Here is a 25,128-nt window from a genome sequence, read left to right on the forward strand (position 1 = left end):
TTACTTTCGCATTTATAATATTAGTATGGATGAAAAAGGAATATTCGTTATAAGACCGTAGAGTGTAGTTTTATCAGATTGCTTTCGAAGGGTAGAGATTGCTTTGCATGTATAGATCATTTGATATTTTGGTTTTATGGCATTCAAATGCTTTATAAATGTAAGGTAAAAGATAGTTTAACAAAACTTCATAGCGAGATAGAGGAGAAACACACACCTTGCTCTAAGTTCCGCCTCCATGTTAGCCAAGCCGATACGCGGAGGAATATTCCCCTCTTGCACCGCTTCGCACGCCATTGCGAACCTCTCGATGTAGCTATCCTGAAGAAATAAGTATTTGGTGATATTAATTATGGTGATTAATGTATGACACAGAAATTAGTTACTATTTATTTTACGGAGACATGTTGTATCTTTTACTTAACATTATAAAGCTGAAGTTTGTTTGTTTGATCCAGGAACTACTGGTCCGATTTGAAAAATTATTTCGGTGTTAGATAGTCCATTTATCGAGGAAGGCTATAGGCTATAATATATCATCACGTTAAGACCAACAGGAGCGGAGCCACGCGGGTGTAACCACGGAGCGCAGCTAGTATAAAAAAAAAGTGTGGCACTCGGGGACTGCTGCGGTAAAGCTATTGCATAGCATGCCTTCAAGCCACACCTCCGCCCGTCGGAGTGGGGAGCGTGAGGTTTTTTCGTTACGGAATTTCTGGATTCGGTCCCCGTGCTCAAGGCCTGCGATAGAAGCTATGCAATAGCTTAATAAAAAAAAGACAGGTTGCACTCCGGAAGTGCCGGCAGAAGTGAAAACTTGATTATTAAAGTTCAGCATGTTTGATATTTTGGAATGGTATCCGTCACGCATGGAATATAAGGGCTAAAAAAAAATCCGTCTTACGCTTTTTCGATCAGGCCACGTGTCCTGACGCGAGTTTAAGATTTTATACCCAACGCCGCTAAAGAAGTTTTCACTTCAAAAATCAATTCACACACACACTCACCTGCGGGTGCACAGTGGTGTGCGCCTCTAGAGCCACGCTGAACAGCGGCCGGTGGTTGTCGATCCATCTCGTGCCGGGCAGCAGCACGTCGGGGAAGATGTACGAGTAGTTGTCGGGAGGTGCTTCTGCCATTAGCGGTAGTGCGTGCTCGCCGCACGACAGCTTGCCGTTGCGGCATAGTGGCAACCACTGAACACAAGAATACACCATGCAATAACAACACTAAACTCGATTATACACTAACAAATAATAATATTGTCACTACATAGTATAAAACAAAGTCACTTTCTCTGTCCCTATGTCCCTTTGTATGCTTAAATCTTTAAAACTACGCAACGGATTTTGATGCGGTTTTTTTAATAGATAGAGTGATTCAAGAGGGAGGTTTTAGTATATATAATTTATTAGGTTTTAGACAAAGCGACTTTGTTTTATACTATGTAGTGACTAAGCAATGACTAGAAACAATAAGACAATGACAGGCAAAAAACACAATATAAAACACAATATATGTGTAGCGACACCTCGCTCTGAATCGCGCAAGCGAAATGTTTCGCTACAGAGCTATATATACAACTTTCCGACATCATCCATAGGGGCCTTCACGGCCGGCCAGTCGAGTAGACTGGTCGAGGATCCTCCCTTTTTCGATGGAGGAATTCCACCTTCCTTCCTCCACAGTGGTGACCCCTGACAGTTCACAACTCCTTCTGTCCATTCATGATGTCCATGCTCACCTATCCCTTCCCCGCCTACGATCACCGCCCGCCAGCCAGCGCACTCGGCTTCAAATGGAGTCCTGTCCACTACCATGTGCGATCGCGCATGCTTGGGCAGCTCCACAGCCATCCTCACTGCACACTCCGACTCACTGGAGCATTACACGCAGCATCACCGCACTCAGTTCCGACTCACCGTGAACTAGCGGCTTCCTGTTCCGACTCACTGGAACATACCTGGCACTGGCAAGGCAATTCGTACTACGACCTCCGGTCTCGGAGGGGAGTCCTGTAGCGACACCTCGCTCTGAATCGCGCAAGCGAAATGTTTCGCTACAGAGCTATATATACAACTTTCCGACATCATCCATAGGGGCCTTCACGGCCGGCCAGTCGAGTAGACTGGTCGAGGATCCTCCCTTTTTCGATGGAGGAATTCCACCTTCCTTCCTCCACATATGTAATGTCTGTTTAAACAGCAATAGTCGGGTAATTACTTGACTTTTATATTGTCATTTAGGAGCGATTATCACTTAGTGATGATTTGTGTGATATGTCAATAGATGGCAAGAAAAAGATTCGATATATGGATTTTAGTAAGACATTTGATACGGTGAATCATTTGCTGATACTTATAAAGTTGCGAAGAGCTGACAATAATGATCTAATATGAAAATGGTTTACATCTTAATTATGCAATAAACACTTAAAGTTACGGTAAATGGTTTTGGATAGCTTCCCTCTGTAATTACTTCGGGTGTTCACCAAGGCTCACACTTGGGGCCTATTTTGTTTTTAAGTTTTATTAACGACTATATTTCCTAAACCTACCGTATATCCAACAGGTGTTTCCACATTCTTCTCCTGGTCAGGTGCGACCGGTTTCCGTTGACACGCGACGTGTAGGAACGTGAATAGCAGGTGATGCTGGTCACCAAGATCCGCTGGGAGCTTGATTTTGATCTCGTCATAGAGGGATGGGTTCCTTATTGAAAGGACCAGGATAGGTATCAGTAGTTACTTAATTGAATTGCATTAGATACTTCATTTATTTCTTTGCTGTTTTTTTTACATTTTGCATCTTATTATTTCTGTAAGTTAGGATTTTCGCAAAATAAATGTTTATTTATCTTTTTAAGGGTCGATTTTTCAATCCTTGGTTAAAATTTATGCGTCCAATAAAGTATTACACGAACATTTTAAAATGTCACCTGTAAACTGTCATATACGGACAATTAGAATACATTTTTGAAATGGTAGTTTAATACGTTATTCAATGAATAAGTTTTAAGGATTGAAAAATCAGCCCTAAATTGTACTTTGTATATGGTTCAATATGTGTAAGATTCTTACATCAATGAAACTAAACAATCAATTTGAAACGTTATTTTATACGAAAATAAAAAAAATAAACGATGATAACAGTATTGCCATATAAATTAAACTCACTTGTTATGATACAGCACAGTGGTATAAGCCTCAGTGCTGAATTCTGGACAGGAACTTCTTCCGAAGATGTTTGGCAACGCCGCTGACTGATCCTCACCAGACATTAGTTGAACTCTCACCTGCGGGTAGTTGTATATTTTATGATATTTTCTGTTTCTGTTTTCACACTATGTCCTTTATAGTTATAGCTGAAGGGTTTAAGATATCCAGTCGAAATAACAAAATTTAGAATACTATAATGAACCAATAGTTAGGAGTTTTATTTTAAAAACATTTATTCAATTATAATTTTACAGTATTAGCGCCATTGTTGAGATTTTACATTCCCGAGCCGATTTTTTGTCATAATAATTTTATTTTACACAATAAAGATTTCTGTAGGCAATGCAGGTTTCTGGTACCCTTTTTGATATTATTTTGTACGACTCATTTTTTTTCATATAATTTAATTAAAAATAAAAATGTGTGCGTGTACTAGTGTACACACGTAAGAAGTGAAACTTCTTTATGACCTTATTTTTCAAAAAATAATTTACGATATACAACTTCACAGAAATACGTCGAATCACGCGTGGTAGGGATAAGAAAAAGATGGCGCGTAACGGAAAAATGTCACGCGTAACGAAAAAATGTTACACTAAATTTTTTTCCAACCCCGATAAAGAAGTTTCACTCCAATAACACTACATCCATACCGTAATATTCCTCGCGGATCCCGTCCGTGAAGTATACGCAGCTAGATTAATATCACGCACGCACACGTAAAGTAGACTCCTGTAGTGGTGGTGGGGCTGAGCGGGCACCACAATGGGGAATGGTAGGATCTCCTTGCAGGGACGTATGTTGTCGTCTGTTGGTAGTTTTTTTTATTAAGGCACGAATAAGTTTTTCTTTCGTAGATATCAAGGAAAATATGAATTTATGTTTATGCTTTGATTGAAAATTGGCTACGATCGATTCATCTAAATGCGTTAAATCTGCATAGAAGCGTTACAGTTGCAGTGTGATAAAGAATATTTTGAATTATTAAAACGTAAACGTATTTTGTTTAGCAAAAAAATTGAATCAACATATCGAGTAGTTGTTGTCATGTGTCAATATGTTACTGGCATCATTTTTTTTATTTTTTTTTATTGGTAAACACACTTGAACTTATGAAATTATTGTATTGTCACCGATCCTTGATAAGTTTAGAAAGTTTGAATATCTGTCCGTTTAAAGCGGGTCAAAATCTAGTCTTATAGTTATAGGAGGTAGCAACGTTTTCGAGAGACGATTTTAGAACAGGTGGTTTTTTAATATACTGTCTCTCTTGCTCTTTCGGTTAGAGTCCGGGCTGTCTGGCTGGCCGCAGTGACTGCGTTTATTAGGCTGGTTGCAGAGCTTGACCGACCGTCAGTGCGTACCATCGGTCCTGACGATACGCATCAACAATTGTATGACTATGACACTAATGCGCAAGACAATACGCGTGCGTATGGTCGGTCTAGCTATGAACGGTTTTATGAATTTCCATACATATGACAAGCGCGACTGACGTACGCACTGATGGTCGGTCGGTGGTGAAAAATATCCTTAACTTCATAGTAATATTTTAACGCGTAATTTTTAATCTTTTACCTTTAGATAGATCCATCAGACATAATTTTTTTATTGCAAGACGTTTTTGTCGCTGTAAAATAGGTGCCATACGCAATTTTTTTATTTTGTTTAAAAAAAATTGAATTATTTTAGAATGTCTGTAATTTTAATATTATGTTCTTTAAAAATAACATAATCTAAAATTAATTAGCCAGACGCTAATTCAATTGTTGAATGTTGTTCGATTGTCAAACGTTGCTAACTCCCATAAAGGAGTCATTTAGAGACAAACATGTCGGATACATACGTTTGTATGTATCTGACATGCTGCATGTTATATTACCTCCATAAGGTGCCAATTTAGCTAGCTCTGGAGTCAGACCATTCTTAATCTCCTCTGGACACGGGGACACTTCAATCTTCAAAGTTCCAGGAATGCACTTGAGTTTCTTCGGCGCTGAACTCGGCCGCTTTATCTCAGCGAGAAACTTGTATAAATCCTCATCGCGGAGTTTATCCGTTTCCTATGTTTGGGGAAATAATATAAAAGCCAATTATTATGTGTTATTTTGCTATAATTTGACAAATATAATTTGAAAAGTAAGTTAACCATTTTTAAGAAAATTGGAGAAGATAGTTGAAATTTAATTTAAATTGATATAAAACATTCTTAAGAATAATTTTGTTATGTTTACTTTAAATATGACGTCAACTGTTCAAAAGATATTGAAAATAAGGACGCTTAATAGAGAATGCATCAGATCTCGGTATGGCAGCATTTGCAAACATAGCATGATAATAGAGCTGGGTAAATGCTTATAAATAAATATCTATACTAATATTATAAAGCTGAAGAGTTTGTTTGAACGCGCTAATCTCAGGAACTACTGGTCCGATTTCAAATTCGGTGTTAGATAGCCCATTTATCGAGGAAGGTTATAGGCTATATATCATCACGCTAAGACCAACAGGAGCGGAGCACTGCGGGTAAAACCGCGGAGAACAGCTAGTAAATATATAAAAAGTACATTACCTGTTTAAAAAAGCTAGTAACAGTGATGACAATGGGCTTGAACGTGTCCAATGTATTCGGCAGATCATGGTCCTGTGGATTGGCCCGTCTTTCCACTGAGCCTTTACGTGTAAGCGAGCCTCCTACTTCGCCAGCACGACGACGTAGCTGTTCTAGACTACTGGATGACGCTTTACGGTCTGGATAGAAACATTTTGTTTTAATTTTGAATTGTGATATTATTATCATTTTTATAAAAAGAAAATTCAAAAGCGCAAGTACCTATCTTTTTTTTTAAGTGGGGAAATCTTGCATAGATACCCACGGCCTCCGAGGAAGGGGCCGTGGGTTATGTCGGATGCAAGTACGAATCCTGCCTATTTTTTTTATCTATTTTTGACTTGTGTTGTGGTCTGTATTCAGTTTCATCAGTTAGGAATTTGAATTTATATTCGTAAATAACAAAAACATTTACCACCGATTCTTTATGAAATTATATAACAACAAATTGTGTTCAATTTGACACCTAAAGTCAAAATATTTGCAATTGTGAATGAATTGGAAAGTTCACGATTGCAAGCGTGTAATTTGTTTGTATGACTACTCACCCAAGCTATTAGTATTCGAATTGCTATCCTTATCGGACTCTCTTTCCAGGCTATTAGAGCCAGATAATATATTGAGTAAAGAAACAGCACTCCAGGCGAGCGGCATTCGGAACTTGCCAAGTCGATTGCAAGCCGCTTGTGCGCTGGCGCGGACTTTCTCGCGGTTCTGAGTGAAAATATAAAATAAAAAGGTTTTTACTTTCACAATATTTGAGGGTACTTGAGTTTAAAGATACATTTGGAAAAGATAATGTAATCAATATTAGGTGTTAAATATATACATATCAGCTATCCAAAATGTACACATCAGACATCAGAAAGCCAATTTTTTAATCATTGTTTTTTCTATTAGGTTAGGTTACTGATTTAATTTTGACAGAACAAATACACACTGCAAAATTTTGTGGTCAGCATAAATAAAGTATCACAAAGAAAATATACAAGCAAAAACCAACCTTATCGTCCTTAATATACGGCTCAATGCACTCATTAACATCACCCTGGAGCACTTTCTCAACCCTGACCACTAGGAATATATCAGGGGACGGGTTCAGTATATCGAACACAGCGCTGCGACTCAGCGTCGAAAGGTCAGCGTGTGGAATGTGTGCGGACAGCATTTGTCTTGTACACTCCGAGTTTAGGTTGAAATAGAAGTTCTCTGACAGTTTCTTTTTTTCCTTCGCGTCATACAGCGCCATGGACGCGAAGAGCGGTTCCACGTCTAGTTCCAATCTGGAATTGTGATTTTGACGGATTTTTTTTACATTTTCGAGTGTTAGAAATGTCAGGATAAATAAAATAATGAATCATATTTGGAATCGGTTATAAGGTTTTGAAATAATAACTATAATTATAGTTTAGAAAAATATATATAAACACTAGCTTTTCACCCGCGGCATCGCCCGCGCAGTCTAACTAAAACCCGCATAGTTCCCGTTCCCGTGGGATTTCCGGGATAAAACCTATCCGATGTCCTTTCTCGGGTATCAAAATATCTCTATACCAAATTTCATGCAAATTGGTTCAGTAGTTAAGGCGTGATTGAGTAACAGACAGACAGACAGAGTTACTTTCGCATTTATAATATTAGTATGGATTGACAAGCAACTACTAAGGATTAATTCAGCAATCTGAGTAAGATGGAACAAACATGAAAATCAAAATTTTCCATTTCCAATTACCAAAAATTAAACATATAACATACATAACGTGTAATTATTGGCAAATATATAACAAGTGTGAATTTTTTTACATTTCCAAAGCTCACAAATTAGACATCAAACTTTCTTTCAAGTTTTAATAACTTACTTAAGCTGATGGCACACCACCAAGATCCTGTGCCCCATCAGCTCGCACGGCATCTCCGCAGCCAGCCTCCGTTCCACCGCTTCTTCTTCATCCAAGTATGGAGCGTAGAGACCTAGCAGGTCTGACTGTCTGTTCTCTAATCTGGAATATGCAAAGTTATACAAAATTAACACTTATTGTCTATAGGAAAAAGGAACATTTTAGTTGGGTAATTACAACATTTAGGGTGTCTCACTATTGGTATACTAAGCGCGAAGTGGCTTGTAATTTTGCATAGAATGATCAAAAAAATAATAGTTAAACAACAAAATTACATCAAAAAATTTTTGCTAAATTTTTCCTGAAAATCCATGTTCTCTTCTCTAGCTTCGCGCAGCCGGCATATATCGCTTCACTAATGTGAGCATTTTGTCTATGAAAACATAATCTTAAACGACAGCTCACGTGCGGGTGGCAAATCTGGGCGGATTGCTTGTTAGGGGTGTACACGTCATAGAGTTTTAAGAATTCATACATTTGAAAAAAAAAACTGTGTCTGGAATTTTATAAGTATTTTTTACGCACTCAGCGTATGCAAAACTATAACCTCCTTTGAGCTTAGTATACCAATAGTGGGACACCCTGTATACTGTCAAATTATTATTAGTATTTCCCACAGTATTTCCTTTAAAAGTTATGTGAGCAGTAGGTAGGTTATGTTTACATTCAAACAGTAGCCAATTACAGTTCATAATAGATTTGTAATGTTAAAACAATGAGTTTGAATAAAATAGAATATTTGAATTCTTCTGTTCCGTAAATAGAAATAATATTAATTAAATCAATGACGATGGTGGTGGTTATAATGATGATGATGACTCACCGTCTGCCCTCATTCACCGCATCGATCTGTTCCTGTGGCTTCTTCTCGAACAAGTCTGGCAGTAGTGGGTCTGATGATGAGCTGCGCAGGTCGAGGCTGGCCCACGAGCCGCGTGGTGTGAGCGTCTCGTTGCATGATGATGATGATGAGATTGAGGCTACTGATTGGCGACCACTGGACGGTTGTGACTCGAATTGGAGGGACAGCTGAAATGATAAGACATTTATATAGATCAAATTCTAATCTCAGGAACTACTGGTCCGATTTCAAAAATTCTTTCAGTGTTAGATAGCCCATTTATCGAGAAAGGCTACATATTATCATCACACTAAGACCAACAGGAGTGGAGCAATGCGCGTGAAACCGCGGGGCACAGCTAGTTGCAAATATAGCTTAAGCTGTAATATAGTTAAGTTACAATAAAATACAATGTTACAACATGTTAACTAACAAGACCTTGTTGAAAGCTGCTTAAATTTTACTTAATGTCTTGTGACAGTTAACTTCTATCCTGCGACACATAAAACCACATCCAATCCCCATACCACTCACCTGCTGCGACGCCAATTCCTCCGTGGACGTGGACTGTTCAGCATCCACTTCATACACTTGCGGTGGAGCCTGTAACAACCTCTCGATTCTCTCCGCCAGCCTCTCCCTGCCGTACGCAGAGCCCGAGTACGAACGATACTTGTACTCGACCACTGTGTAGTCTGATGTGTAGCAGCTGACACAGTCGCGCACGAACATGGACGCTTTTGTACTATGGGGGGTTTGGATATTGTTAGGTGAACTATCTGCATTAATTTTATGAAGATTTTGGATGTGAAGAATAAACTCAAACTACTGGACCAATTTCTAAATTTTTTTAACATTTAAAATTCTTCAACATAGTCTAATTGAGTTTTTTATATAGTTAATGTATAGGAATGCACATTTAACATCTTGATTAAAAAAAAACTTATTTTAATTCTAATAAATAGAACACGGAAAAAAGATCTTAAATATGTATCTTATATATAATATCTTATTAAATATTTGCTATCATTTGGGGGAAATTTACAATAAAAGAAAAGGCTTTTTGCTGCATTTCACCTTTTTTGTTTATGCATTTGTATTTTTTTCTAATATACTTAGAAAGCTTTTGCAGAGAAATCAGCAAGCAATTCAATATTTTACTTACAGGTCTTCATCAGGCAGGATATGCGTCAGGGTCCGTATTCTGCGAGGTACAGTCACCAGCTCGATATCATTGGTTGGGTATGCTAGTGGGTCCTGGTCACCCATCAAGCGGTCACAGACCTCTTCGTAATCCGGTGGTTCAATCATATCTGATAGTGATATCTGTTGATATTTAGAATTATTATTTTGTGTAAACATTGTTGGGTAAATAAAATGCAGGCATGCTTTGTTGTGTTGGGGCATGCAAAATGTTCTGCATTATTTATTTATTACATTTCATTCAGGTGAACGACAATAAATTGTAGAGATACCTTTAGAATATATTATATAGACAAACATACATATAATAATTTTTAACTAAATCTAAGAACGCACAAAGGCATGAACGCATAAGCACTAAACTATACACAGTTCATGGCACTGGCGGTGTCATATTGCGCTGCATAAGCTTCAGCTGGGATTATTATGATAGTACAAAAATTCTTATATGAATTGGGAATACAGACCACCTAAAGAAACAGTTAAAAATGTAAATATTATCAAAACAAAAAATGTGTTCGCATTAATACATGATTCAGATTCACGATCATAATGTTTTTCATTATAATCTTCTCTGTTCATCTGAACAATAATACAAAATGTTTGAAATATCAACTTAAATAAAACAATCAATAAATAGAATGGAAAATCTCCTATATAATTATATAAAAGGTCTAAGGCAATACATAAATAAGGATAAATAATCAATTATCCTGATTGGTGGAAAATTATTTTTATTATTTATTATTCAGCCATGGCTGTCCCGCTGCTAGGCAAAGGCCTCTCTTCCCTTCGACCATGTCTTCCTATTATGAAATTATATAAGTAATAAAATACTATAATTAAATTTTAAAAGAACATAACTACAAACAGAAAGCAAACACCCAGTGCTAGAATTGATTTACTGCATTTGTAAAAATAATTATTTCAGTAATTATAAAGCAATATTAATATAACATGCTGATTCAGAGCTTATTACCCAACAAGGGTTGGCTTTAGAAATTTGCGGCACGAATTTCGGCGTGATTTTAATTTTTTCCGATCAATAATAATGCCCCGACACATACATTAGCGGCTTTTCGTGCGGAAACGTGTAATTACAGAGAAATCTTAATTTTAATCTTTGAGGTTATGTTCAAAATTGTTTGAGTTACATTGACAAAACTACAAGAATTGTGTTTAAAAGAGATAACAAATGTCAAAATGTACATTCAAAACCATAGGTCCTTCATAGTTCATTCAAAAGTATGTTGCTGAGGGACAACAATTCATACAGATCAATAGCGAGTAGTAGGTTTATGATTGGGGTAACATTGGTATGTTCATAAAAAAGTTAATCACTCAGACCCAGACAACCCATTTGTTGCCCCTGATTTAACTCATACTCAAAGAATTGAGTCCCAGTGGTGTGTTGTAAAAAGATTTTCAAAAAGATAACTATAACCACCCAAAATTCGATGATATGATAAAAGAATATAATATGTGGAGACGCTGGGTGGAGAAAAATAAGTTGGATCCATTCATTACCCTTGTAAATTGTATCAAACATGTATACAAGATTTGAATAAATAATTATTAAAAAAAAATATATATATTGTATGTATATTGCACACGAATTGTTAGTTACGGAACCGAATCTGTCCACCCCGAATCCACGTGGTACTTGTCTGTCATACACTAGAGTGTATTAAAAAAGTCGGAGGCGCGGAGGAGCGTGGCGCCCGGGTGTGCTGAGGAGCAGGCAGAGTCAAGCGAGCCGGTGTGGCTGAGGCTGGTCGCCGAAGGCGACCAAAAAGCCGAAGCTACGAAGGCGAGTGAAGACTCCTGCCTGCAACGAGGTACACGGGGGCAAGCGCCACGTTCTGCAGCACCGGAGCAGTCAAGAAAGCCCATAATATTCGATATACTTCTAACTACATTTATAAATATAATCTTGAAAAAAAATAAAAAAAAATAGAAGGGGGGGTTTCCGCACCCCCCCACTTTATAGTGGGTCTCCCCTTACCTCCCCCCTCCCTTTCCCTTCCCTCCCCCCCCTTAATTCGTGCCGCAAATTTCTAAAGAAATACCCACAACAACACCAAATGTAAACAACAGCTTAACTGTACACAGCTACACGGGCACAAACTCTAATCAAGGGGATAACAGTATTTTCTATGTCAGTATGATTCATAGATATCTGTTAGTAGCCCTACAACTTACTGAAGACGAGCACCCTGAGAGAGTCCCAACCTTCGACTGATTAGCATAGACCTTACGAGACTCCCCAGCATTCCTATAAATAGTAAAAATCAATTCTCCATTTATTAATAAAAGGCTGGTTCATGCATCAATAAACTGTTACACCCATACAAGGATTATGAAGCCATTTACCCGGAAGAATTTTGATATTTACGTCCGAGAGTCATCTAAAACGGGAACGCAAGCTTGCGGTGAAATGGCAGGCTTTTTTTTCACTAATTACTTATTCTTCAATCAAAATTATCTGATTCAATCACTTTATTTCCGAATATAAACATTAAATTTGTTTGACGTTTCAAACAAGCGTTGACACTTCAAATGTTGTAAGCGACGTTTTCGTTTAGGAACGGTTTTGAAATTTGGATTTATTTTCACAGAAAGGTCTGCACGTCTACATTATTTTAATGTATATCCAGTAACATGAACCATAAAATAAATTTTAATAATTTAAATACATTAATGATTCGTTAATTTATTTTTCATCTGATATTCATAATATTTATTCACGGCTCGATTCATGTTGATATGAATTCAATGATATTTCCCCAGTATTTCCCGTTTGTCTTATGCGTGATGATATATTTATATAGCATAAAGCCTTCCTCGATGAATAGCCTATCTAACACCGAAAGAATTTTTCAAATCTGACTAGTTGTTCCTGAGATTGGCGCGTTCAAACAAACAAATAAACTCTTCAGCTTTGTAATATTAAATATAGATATAGATAAGTTATTAAATTGATTTTATAGGGTCTTGTTATGTGCGGGTGTAATAAAAGATGAAATTACTACGCAAAGGTTATATTTCGTTAACTACATATATTTAACCGTATGTAATTAATATTCGACCTAATGCGACCCACCCGCGTCCCGACAAGCCCGTAACTGTCTGTGCATAGCGCACAAACTGTTTATATATGAGTTACCGTGTGAACTTTCTTAGCGTTACACTTGAAATTCGATAACTCATAAATTGGCTTGTCGACGCTACATCATTCCCCCCTTAAAAAATAAAAAGGGTATAATACAAGTAAAAAAAAAACTTACAATTAAACTAAACAATAAACAGATGGGTGTATATAAAGTGTCGCTATATAAGGTTACAAAATGTTTACAATATAAAGTATAAAAAAGGTTCACAATATAAATCAATCATAACGTATACAAGTGGTTAAGGCGCGGAATAGAGTAAAACCCAGCTCTAGCCGTTTTTTGTACTGTTTTCTGGAGCTATCTCCTTCTTATCCAAAAGATATATTAACTAAATAAAAATACATTAAATTTCTACATATTCTTGGCTCAAAAATGGTAAAAGTATTTTGTTATTTTATTGACTTAAAGTTTAATTAATCTCCTCCCAAAGAAATCCCAGAAATTAGAAATAATTATGTTTACCGTGTATCTCCTCTTAAACTAATGATTCTTTTGATTTGGTATTTACACTATTGGATAGGCAATTTCATTACGAAAATTATGGTAAAAATTTTTTTTTGATAAGACCTATACTAGATTTTATAAACATTTTATTCAAAATTTTGGGCGTATTTGCAACTATATCTCTTGCGCTTGTATGGGAGGTTCAGTCGGCCGCTAGCAGTGGGTCGACACTTAAGAACATCGTTTTGGTTAGGCTTCCATTATCAAGCAATTTTAAACTTCATTCAATTGACATACAGTTCAAATTATTTTGTACTTTTCAAAGACCTAAGGGAGAGTCTGTTCTGCCAACTTTTAGAAAAAATAAAAACATTTCTAATGTTGGCCCCTCCGATGTAATCATTTAATATTAGATTTAATATTTTAGTTTTAATTATTTATTATTATTTCTTATTTTTATTAAACCTTATTTTTGTATATTTTAATTTTAAGCTAATACATTAATAAATTATTTCTTTCTTTCTTCGATTTCTTGTCAATGGTTAAGACTTAAGCATAGACAACCTCTTGATGTTGATTTGTTGTTTGAAATTTGAATTCAAAATGGCGTTTTATTAATTGTTTTGGTGGAAGATAAACAAAATCTGTTCTTCGTATATCGTAGATTTTGTTACTTATTTACTCAGTTAATGTACAGTACATTGAATTTTTTAATTTGTTATATTTCTGCCAAAAGTGAAAAAAGAAGAAAAAGTGTTATGTGTAAACAATGTTAAAATCTTTGTGTAGATAATAATTGATAATAATTATTAATGTGATTTGTGACTAAGTATTTGCAATATATACCCAATGACTGTTCTATTAAAGGAAGATATAAAAAATAATAATTTTTACGAGAAAACTTCTCTATTACGTCATGTTCTGGCTGTAGAATCAATTGGAGAGGAGATAATATTATTATTGTTTTGTCCAAAGAAAACAACGACTTCTTACAATTCCAATATGGCGATCCGAACGGCAACGATATATTGGAAATTTAGAATGAGATTTTAAAATAGAAATCCCGCAAAATATTTCAAGGAAAAGTATAAAATGTGAATCTAGTTGTATTCACATAATATTTAAGCCGAATTAAGTCCTACATGCCTAAATAAAGATATTCAGTAAAATTCAAAATTCAAATGGAATTATCCATTTTTGCTGATAATAGTGAGTTTTAATATTATATAAAAATGTTATATATAGGTAATTATTATTATATTATAATAAACTTATTGATCTACATTGTTGGTGTTTTATTTTTAATTTCCTATAAATTTGAATAAGGATGAGAATTAGTAGTGATGTTACCCAGCATCGAAAATTTTATCGATATCGATATGAAGTTTTATCGATAATATGTACTCAAAGAGACATCACTAGCAACTTCAACTTTTAAATGTTGGCAGCAATGTGGATCATTTTTGACGTGAACTTTTCATAGGTTGGTATATAAGACTTAACCTAAGTAATACATGCATATGTGTGCGTGAGCTCGAAATCGAAGTACTGAGTGCCGTCTCTTCCTATATTACTTGCTCTGTGGCCGCTAGGTCTCGAGGATGAAGCTTGTGTCGTTTGTCGCCGTGAGCGTCACATGACAATCACGTGACCCATGTTTATTCGAATAGTACGAATATCAACAATGAGCGAGGAATAGACGCTACTACTATTAATTTATAGTGAGATTTTAGAAATCATCAATAATATAATAACTGGTCAATGAGCTTTAGTTATTATAATATATTAAAGTGAAACTTTTATTACATCGTCTCAAACTTTTTGGTCTGTGTAGCGCATGTCGCGTGACGCACGATATGTACGATAATTATCGTACAAATACGATAATTTTTAGTTAAATGTCTATAGTGCAGTGTGAAAAAAGTTTCACTTTTACCGTAGTTTCATAAAACCACACAACATTTTTTTTATATAATTATGATATTTAGTTTTTAAAACATTCAAATGCTTTATAAATATAATTTTTTTAATAATCGAAAATATTTTATAAAAATTATTATAAATTTATTAATTTATGCAATAAATCACATTTTACTTTTTAAGTTTTTAGTGAATAAGTATTAGGATTAGACAAACAACATTTGAAGTTTTACGTATGTATACTACTTTTTGTCATGGGTGTCATTTTCATGGTTTTTGCGGTAGCTAAATTACCCAATATGAGGTCAAAACTAAAATCCAAGATGGCGCCGAGAAAAATTTTACATCTTTTTGTCATGGGTGTTATTTCCATGGTTTTTGGGGTACCTATTAACCAATATGAGGTCAACATTAAAATTCAAGATGGCGCCGATGATAATTTTACATCTCTTTGTCATGGGTGTCATTTTCATGGTTTTTGGGGTAGGTATAAACCAATATGAGGTCAAAACTAAAATTCAAGATGGCGCCGACGAAAATTTTACATATTTTTGTCATGGGTGTCATTTTCATGGTTTTTGGGGTACCTATTAACCAATATGAGGTCAAAACTAAAATCCAAGATGGCGCCGAGAAAAATTTTACATCTTTTTGTCATGGGTGTCATTTTCATGGTTTTTGGGGTACCTATTAACCAATATAAGGTCAAAATTAAAATTCAAGATGGCGCCGACGAAAATTTTACATCTTTTTGTCATGGGTGTCATTTTCATGGTTTTCGGGGTAGGTATAAACCAATATGAGGTCAAAACTAAAATTCAAGATGGCGCCGATGAAAATTTTACATATTTTTGTCATGGGTGTCATTTTCATGGTTTTTGGGTTAGCTATTAAGTTATAAACCAATATGAGGTCAAAACTAAAATCCAACGACGAAAATTTTTACATCCTTTTGTCATGGGTGTCATTTTCATGGTTTTGGGGGTAGGTATAAACCAATATGAGGTCAAAATTAAAATTCAAGATGGCGCCGACGAAAATTTTACATCTTTTTGTCATGGGTGTCATTTTCATGGTTTTTGGGGTAGCTATTAACCAATATGAGGTCAAAATTAAAATGTAAGATAGCGCCGATGAAAATTTTACATCTTTTCGTCATGGGTGTCATTTTCATGGTTTTTGGGGTACCTATTAAATTGAATTTTAATTTTGACCTCATATTGTTTAATAGGTACCCCAAAAACCATGAAAATGACACCCATGACGAAAAGATGTAAAATTTTCATCGCCGCTATCTTACATTTTAATTTTGACCTCATATTGGTTAATAGCTACCCCAAAAACCATGAAAATGACACCCATGACAAAAAGATGTAAAATTTTCGTCGGCGCCATCTTGAATTTTAGTTTTGACCTCATATTGGTTTATACCTACCATGAAAACCATGAAAATGACACCCATGACAAAAAGATGTAAAATTTTCGTCGGCGCCATCTTGAATTTTAATTTTGACCTCATATTGGTTAATAGGTACCCCAAAAACCATGAAAATGACACCCATGACAAAAAGATGTAAAATTTTTCTCGGCGCCATCTTGGATTTTAGTTTTGACCTCATATTGGTTAATAGGTACCCCAAAAACCATGAAAATGACACCAATGACAAAAAGTTATTTCAACTAGAAACCATTTGGCGACAGTTTTTGGATAACATTTGAATGGGATTATCTAGTTTAAAAGAAATATAAAAATATCACCGAATGATGATCATTACAGAGTACCATCAATTTTGATTCATTTTAAAAATTTAATATAAAATTCATCCATATGACTATAATTTAACTCTGAATTGGTAAAGACCAAAATTATGTGTTAGCACCATTATAATGTTTTTCTATAAAAAATATTTTAAATGCCATGTCTGTTACTTCTGAGCTCTGTGAATTTTACTTGTATTTGAAACAGTTCACGCGGATGCGCGTTAGGTGGCGCAAGAATTATTTGCGAAGTATTGTAGAAGCGGCGGATAGCTGTGGTTCGGGAAAGAAGTGTGAATGCTCAAGGTCACTCGCTCAGGGAACGACCTTAACTGTTAACACCTAATTTCGTTAAACTATTTATGTTATTACAAAAACTCGGTTGGGTCTTCTAAGTGGCGTGCGATAATTGTTACACGTCATCTAACACTTAGTAACATTAAAACAATGAACTCGTTTCAAATTTCACAAATGCTATTATTTATTAAATACGATGTGTTGATTACTAAGTATTTATTATACATTTCTCTTATATGAATACTTATAATCATCGTAATTCTAATAAATTTAAAATAGTTGAAACAATTACAAATACAATACTATTACCTAAATCGTACTGGTAATCGTATAGCTCTTCCACTACGCGTGGTATGTGTATTAGGCAATTCGCTACTTGGAATTTGTAATGGAACCTCAGTATCTGCCCCAGATGTCGTATCACTATCATCATTCAAATAATATGCAGGTTTTAGACGGTCTACAGATATTCTAACTTTCCTGCCAGTCATTTGAATGTAAAATACCTTTTCCTCTCGACTCAGCACACGATAAGGACCGTCGTATGTTGGTTGTAGAGGCTTACGCACTGCGTCGTTTCTTACAAAAACATAATCGCATTTTTCTAAATCGGGGTGAATAAATATGTTCCGTCTTACATTCTGCCTAATAGCTACTGACTGATATTTCCTAATAGTATCTCGTAATTTACTTACATACTCAAGACTGCTATCTATTTCAAAACTCGATTTTTTATCGTAATAATCACTACACAGTACACTCACTCGCGGATCGGTTATTTTTCGACACTGGTAAAATTGAAACATTTCTGATTGCGCCGGTGTCCACTAAAAACTTAATAGATGCTGCTTCCGCCACACACAAGGTTGAAAGCACTTGCTGGCATTGATCTTATAGCGGTAATGGTAATAACATAACCAATTTGGTCTTCTCTGTTTTGATATTCCTGCACGATCGTGATTTTGAGATGCGGAACGATGCGTGCTATTTCCATACCTTCGACCGCTAAACGATTTGCCTCTCGAGCCTGCACATTCCAGCTGGTTTACCCGCTGCTTTAGTTGTGCTAACTGCTCGAGAAGGGTATACTGTACCGACGAAACTGCTCGAACTGGAACTGCCGGATTCATTTTTAATTATTAACAAACGATATCTATGGAATTCACTATAATAATGTTCACTTTTCGTCGGGAGTCACCAGTATTGGGGGCTTGTTATGTGCGGGTGTAATGAAAGATGATTAACTACGCAAAAGGTTATATTTCGTTAACTACATATATTTATTCGTATGTAATTAATATTCGACCTAATGCGACCCACCCGCATCCCGACATGCCCGTGACTGTTAACTACATATATATGAGTTACCGTGTGAACTTTCTTAGCGTTACACTTGAAATTCGATAACTCATAAATTGGCTTGTCGACGCTACAATTTGAAATATTTGGCTTGCAGGTTTTAGTTATTACATAGAAATACAATTATAATATAAACTTGTGTTGCTGAGGTTTAATGTACAATATTAAAAGTTACGCCGTGTGTAGGAGCACTAATAAAATATATTAAATTGTGCTAGAAGGATAACTGTATTATAGGACGTCATGCTCAATTAGGCGTTCTTTATAAATGCTTTTAATCCTGTTAACTCTGGTGTGCAGCATTAGGTATAATTATTTTGCACGTGAGATTTACAATACTATTTCGTTTCTTTTATACAAATACTCTCTTAATCTTAAAAGGAAGCGTGTGTAAGTTTCTGAGGTTTTAGCCTTTAGGTTACCTAATCTTTGGATCTACTGATCTTGATCATGAAAATTCTTTTTCCATTTCAAAACTACATCTTTACACAAGTAAAATAGGCTACCTATTTTATTTTAAGTTGGGCAAGGCGATGCAAGCAGCTGACTTTATCATTGAGTACAGTTTAGAGTTATAGGAGATACAAATTAGGTACATATCAAGTAAATGATGGTAATGCTTTTCAGGAATAGCATTACATTATATTCGTACATACATATATATTCGACAAAAAAAATCAGGCCTTAATCGCATTTCTTCATTTATTCCCTCCATGTTTAATTATTTTTCAAAGAACAAAAGGGAAAAACAGTTTCAAAACGTTTTAACTTTTGAATTTCGAATTTTCGTGGTACGAAACCTTAAAAAAGTTGTGTAGGTACACGTGTTTGTGGCATGTGATGATATTTGTATTTTTGAAATCACGGACAATGGGCCAATGTTAATCCGAGCTTTAATTGGATAACGTGGCTTCGTCCGCACGAGACCGCGCACGTTGGCGCTTCAACATGACGAAATTATTTGAATACGTTTTTGGACGAATTTTTAAGCTTCGTAAATATCATAATCTTAGATTATGGATTGGTCTCCGCGCGCGCGCTACGACTAGATACCGCTCCACTTAAAAACAATAGCTCCGTGAGTGCGGCAACTCAGTTCTGTAGTGTGTGTAAGGCGATTTGTAAGGACGCTAGTGTGTGTGAAGAATTGTACTGCCAGCTACATAAATTTTACCCCATAAATGGGAAATGGGCTATCTTGGAAAGAAGTTTGAAAAATATTTTTATTTCATTTTGGCCTTGCCGGGAATCGAACCCATGAACATGTGACTCAAATCCACTTGCGATGCCACTATACTATCACAAAGGTTTTTTAAAAGTAAAAAAGCGGTAATAAAAAAAATAACATATATGTCGGAGTATTGATTTATTCAGTTGGTATTAACGCCATCTATTGGTAAAGTTGTGAATATTTTTAATATTGACATAGTAAGACTTGAAGTAGTAACGAATGAATTTATGACAATGACAAGTGACAATGACATTTTCCTTGAGTCAGTAGTTTGGCAGGTTGGGGGGTGTCAGTTCGAACGACACTTGCCGCCCGACAGCCAACCGCGCTAGTTGTGCGCACTGATTCTTTTTATTATTTTACGATCATGGCGGACGTTGAAATTAATCGCGAGGAATCTCCGAAAGCAGCGGTGGGATCTGACCATCATTCCTCCAGTGTACTTAACCGACACCCTGCTACTACGAGCGAGACATATTTCCGAGAATCGGCGAACCAATCCGCCGAATCAAACTGCGACGAACAATCTACGCCACGAGGCACCGAAAACCGTAACGTGCCTAATAATAGTGCTTTTCCTAATGTGCCTCCTGAGATGTGGGCTTCGTTTTTCCGTGGAATGGCGGAGACTTTTCACAATAACGAAAACCAAACTTCAAACTCCAAACCACCTGTGAAGAAGATGAAACCCACTGAAGTGTACATTCCGTCGTTCGATCCTGACGATTGCGAGTTTACGGCGGCGCAATGGTGTGCCGAAATCGACCACCACCGGACACAGAACTCATGGACGGATTATGAGACGAGAAATGCTGCCTTTACGCATCTACGCGGCCGAGCACGCAAGTGGGCGTCCAAATCCTATCCCTTGTGCAATACGTGGGATGAAGCGAAGGAGCGGCTAACAAGACAATTTGCCTCCACTAAGCGTTTCCACGACCTTTTCCGGGACATGGTGCAGTATACGAGTGACCGCGCCGCTAGCTACGTGGAATACTCCACCAACAAGCTGGCGATGATCGATCGACTGGAGACAGCGTGGAGCGAGGTGAACAAGATCGAAGTCGTCATATCAGGTATCTCTGAGAATCAGGTACGAACAGATTTATTAAAAAATACCCCCGCGGACTTTGTAACATTAGATAGACACCTCGCTACCTACCCTCAAATTAATAAAAATAATAAACGACCTTCAACTTCGAGCTCTTTTTGTAGTGACTTTAAGCAGCGTAAAATTGAAACAAATGACCATGTTAAGTGCCACAATTGCGGCAAAATGGGGCACTATAAGCGAAATTGTAAATTCCGTCCGCATACTAAGGTTTTACATTCGGAAACGTCTCAATTAAAACGTTCCCCGCCTGTCGATAAAAATGTTCAGTGCACTTATTGTCGCAAATTGGGGCATACAGAGCAGGTATGTTTCTCTAAACAACGCGACGAAAAATTTAAAAAAAGTAATGATACAAAGTCCGTTAATGTGTGTGTGTAGACAGAATCGCCGTAACTATCACTGACGTTATAACCGGTGTACGAGATCTTGTATTTACGCGTTTAACTGGTGCTCCACTTCCACTCATTCTTTTTCCTTATTACTTTGCCTATAGAGATCGATGATTTTCACTTAGAGGTCGATTTTTTTGGTGGTAGACTCTCAGGCTTTACCTCATGACGTCATTGTAGGGCGGGATGTTTTTACGCGACCCGCGGTAAACTTAATTATTAATAATCGTGGCGTTCACGTTTCTCGCGATGTTCGTGCGGATGTTTGTGCTTTGCAAAGTGCCGATATAGAAGCGATCGATACCGACCTTACAGACATCCAAGATATTGATCGTTTACGTTCTATTATTGAAAATTTTAATGAGAACTTCGTAAAGGGGAACTCTCAGACGGTCGTAACAAAAATCCACCGAGAATCAACGCGTTGGTTAATGAGTATGAAAAGCTGGACCTGTTCGACATCAGACGTGACGTCAAGGTCAGGATGGACGAGACGACAAAGCTCGGGAGCATATCTGGAGGACGTGCGCAACATGTGTGTCATAAAAAGCTAAGAAATTATCCTACGAGTTTACCAGAAATGTCTAATCAACTTGGTGATTTGTAATAAGAGTGAGTTTTATTTTTCTAATCGGCTTTAAAAATTAATAATTAAATTAGTCGCCAAAGTAAACGGCATTTGCTGAGATACACGATTGTATTAATTATGTCAACGGTTGCGATATAATGTGCTTTTTTTTTATTTTTTGTCGTTGATGTTTTGGTTAAAAGAAATGCTTAGAATTTATTTTGTTGATCGATGCTAATAAATGATCGCATCTCTAGAAGCTTGTTTCCTTTTTCTTTCCTAAGGGGAGTCGATGGCGTAAATTTTGCATTGGAAGCTCCGCACTTCGTGCGAAATTTTAGTGTTGGGAGCCCCGCGCTTTACGCGTAAATTTAGCATTGGAAGCTCCGCGCTTCATGCCAAGGTTTAGCATTGGAAGCTCCGCGCTTCATGCCAAGGTTTAGCATTGGAAGCTCCGCGCTTCATGCCAAGGTTTAGCATTGGAAGCTCCGCGCTTCGTGTGTTTGCTCTATCTACATTGGAAGCTCCGCGCTTCATGTGTTTGCTCTATCTACATTGGAAGCTCCGCGCTTCGTGTGTTTGCTCTATCTATCTACATTGGAAGCTCCGCGCTTCATGTGTTGGCACTAAATTGGAAGCTCCGCGCTTCGTGTGTTTGCTCTATCTATCTACATTGGAAGCTCCGCGCTTCATGTGTTTGCTCTATCTACATTGGAAGCTCCGCGCTTCATGTGTTGGCTCTATCTACATTGGAAGCTCCGCGCTTCATGTGTTGGCACTACATTGGAAGCTCCGCGCTTCGTGTGTTTGCTCTATCTATCTACATTGGAAGCTCCGCGCTTCATGTGTTGGCACTACATTGGAAGCTCCGCGCTTCGTGTGTTTGCTCTATCTATCTACATTGGAAGCTCCGCGCTTCATGTGTTGGCACTACATTGGAAGCTCCGCGCTTCGTGTGTTTGCTCTATCTATCTACATTGGAAGCTCCGCGCTTCATGTGTTGGCACTACATTGGAAGCTCCGCGCTTCGTGTGTTTGCTCTATCTATCTACATTGGAAGCTCCGCGCTTCATGTGTTGGCACTACATTGGAAGCTCCGCGCTTCGTGTGTTTGCTCTATCTATCTACATTGGAAGCTCCGCGCTTCATGTGTTGGCACTACATTGGAAGCTCCGCGCTTCGTGTGTTTGCTCTATCTATCTACATTGGAAGCTCCGCGCTTCATGTGTTTGCTCTATCTACATTGGAAGCTCCGCGCTTCATGTGTTGGCTCTATCTACATTGGAAGCTCCGCGCTTCATGTGTTGGCACTACATTGGAAGCTCCGCGCTTCATGTGTTTGCTCTATCTACATTGGAAGCTCCGCGCTTCATGTGTTGGCTCTATCTACATTGGAAGCTCCGCGCTTCATGTGTTGGCACTACATTGGAAGCTCCGCGCTTCGTGTGTTTGCTCTATCTATCTACATTGGAAGCTCCGCGCTTCATGTGTTTGCTCTATCTACATTGGAAGCTCCGCGCTTCATGTGTTGACTCTACATTGGAAGCTCCGTGTTTCGTGTAGGTTCTACGCTGCAAACTTTGTTGTTGAAAGTTTTGACCAGAGCTAAATAGGTTTAGAAATCGCGCGAGAACGCGCTAACTGTCAGAATGGCCGTGTCGGAGTATTGATTTATTCAGTTGGTATTAACGCCATCTATTGGTAAAGTTGTGAATATTTTTAATATTGACATAGTAAGACTTGAAGTAGTAACGAATGAATTTATGACAATGACAAGTGACAATGACATTTTCCTTGAGTCAGTAGTTTGGCAGGTTGGGGGGTGTCAGTTCGAACGACACTTGCCGCCCGACAGCCAACCGCGCTAGTTGTGCGCACTGATTCTTTTTATTATTTTACGATCATGGCGGACGTTGAAATTAATCGCGAGGAATCTCCGAAATATATATGAGTCAGTTAAACAAGGTTAAACAGAAATAAATTATTGTTATCATCATTTTTTTATAATATGCGTTAGTAATAGTATTGAAAAAAAAAACATTATGAATAAAATAAGTTCAAATTAAAAGTGTGTTTTTGGGATATGCAGTACGGCAACACTAAATGGCGTCGTATTTTCGTAAACAACATTTTCAAAGTACAGGTGAAATATTGAATAATACGATTATTCCTGATGGTACGTAATCCCAGTGTCTTTCTTATTATTTGTTGAATTTTTTTTAAACAGTTTTATGGCACAAACAGGCATTTTACTTCAGGTTTTGTCCAAAATCTTTAGAAACTATCGGTACGCCCTCTCCACACAATGCTTGTGACACGAATGGCTCGGGTACGCCGATTTCGGCGTACTTTTAGTTGCCGCATTTTTCGAGTACGCCGGCGGTATCTAGTCGTAGCGCGCGCGGAGACCAATCCTTAATCTAAGATCATAATATTATGTAATATGAAAATATTATGTTGGTTGGTTTTTCAGGTATAGGATGAAAAAGATGTAAAATGAACTTTTACGTGTATTCCAATAAATTTGTTTGAAATTTAGAGTTCGATTGGAAAACTGCATTATGTATTCCAGGCCACTTCCAGGCCATAGGAGCAGTGCCGTTGTAAGGGCCACTGACACCCCGGGCGAAAATATTGTGGCGCCCACTTCATGTGTTCTGAAGGTTTGCACCAGGGAGGCAAGAGACTCCAACTTCAGACCTTGGCGCCCCCCAGAATTTGTCGCCCTGGGCCATCGCCCCCTCTCGCCCCCCCCCCCCCCCCCTCAATGCCTTATTGGTCATTATGTAGAAAAATAAAGTATTATTGAATCGAATCTCGATTCTGAAAGCGTTATAGAATGGGCGACAAAGTTAATTAGCCCCGATTTATTTTTTCTCGGCTATTGCTTTACCTTGCTAAGGTCTACAATTCAATTTGTCGTGAACTTAATGTGTGATCAATAGGTATCTTTTAAATACATTACATTGTAACACGTTAAATAATATACTTAGATATTATGAAATATAAATTAAAGAGAGAGAGAGAATTGTAGCATCAATATTCCGTATTTAGAAATAAAAATCTTCAGTTCTTATTAGTTTTTCACTGCGGAGGCCTTCCAAG

At 37.2% G+C, this 25,128-nt stretch overlaps 2 protein-coding genes across 2 annotated transcripts in view; one reads left to right on the forward strand and one right to left on the reverse strand.

The window, feature by feature from the left end:
• LOC123706500 (dedicator of cytokinesis protein 7) overlaps nt 1-12,298 on the reverse strand; it is a 33,820-nt gene extending 21,522 nt beyond the window's left edge. Inside the window, exons 1-15 of the mRNA XM_045655815.1 lie at nt 12,144-12,298; nt 11,973-12,045; nt 9,733-9,893; nt 9,102-9,312; nt 8,550-8,755; nt 7,688-7,828; nt 6,832-7,111; nt 6,377-6,542; nt 5,790-5,968; nt 5,100-5,280; nt 3,871-4,025; nt 3,176-3,294; nt 2,558-2,711; nt 1,008-1,196; nt 218-321 (exon numbers count right to left, since the gene is read on the reverse strand). Of these exons, the coding sequence (XP_045511771.1) occupies nt 218-321; nt 1,008-1,196; nt 2,558-2,711; nt 3,176-3,294; nt 3,871-4,025; nt 5,100-5,280; nt 5,790-5,968; nt 6,377-6,542; nt 6,832-7,111; nt 7,688-7,828; nt 8,550-8,755; nt 9,102-9,312; nt 9,733-9,893; nt 11,973-12,045; nt 12,144-12,178 (2,354 nt within the window). The 5' untranslated portion in view covers nt 12,179-12,298. The remainder of the gene's footprint in view (nt 1-217; nt 322-1,007; nt 1,197-2,557; nt 2,712-3,175; nt 3,295-3,870; nt 4,026-5,099; nt 5,281-5,789; nt 5,969-6,376; nt 6,543-6,831; nt 7,112-7,687; nt 7,829-8,549; nt 8,756-9,101; nt 9,313-9,732; nt 9,894-11,972; nt 12,046-12,143) is intronic.
• Nucleotides 12,299-20,081: 7,783 nt separating this feature from the next.
• On the forward strand, nt 20,082-22,009 carry LOC123705957. Its single transcript, XM_045655080.1, has 2 exons — nt 20,082-21,045; nt 21,833-22,009. Exons 1-2 carry the CDS (start codon nt 20,320-20,322, stop codon nt 22,007-22,009), a joined length of 903 nt encoding a protein of 300 aa, XP_045511036.1. The 5' UTR covers nt 20,082-20,319.
• The last annotated feature ends 3,119 nt before the right edge of the window (nt 22,010-25,128 follow it).

This window comes from Colias croceus, chromosome 3 (assembly GCF_905220415.1).
Source record: "Colias croceus chromosome 3, ilColCroc2.1".
NCBI classification, from domain to species: domain Eukaryota; kingdom Metazoa; phylum Arthropoda; class Insecta; order Lepidoptera; family Pieridae; genus Colias; species Colias croceus.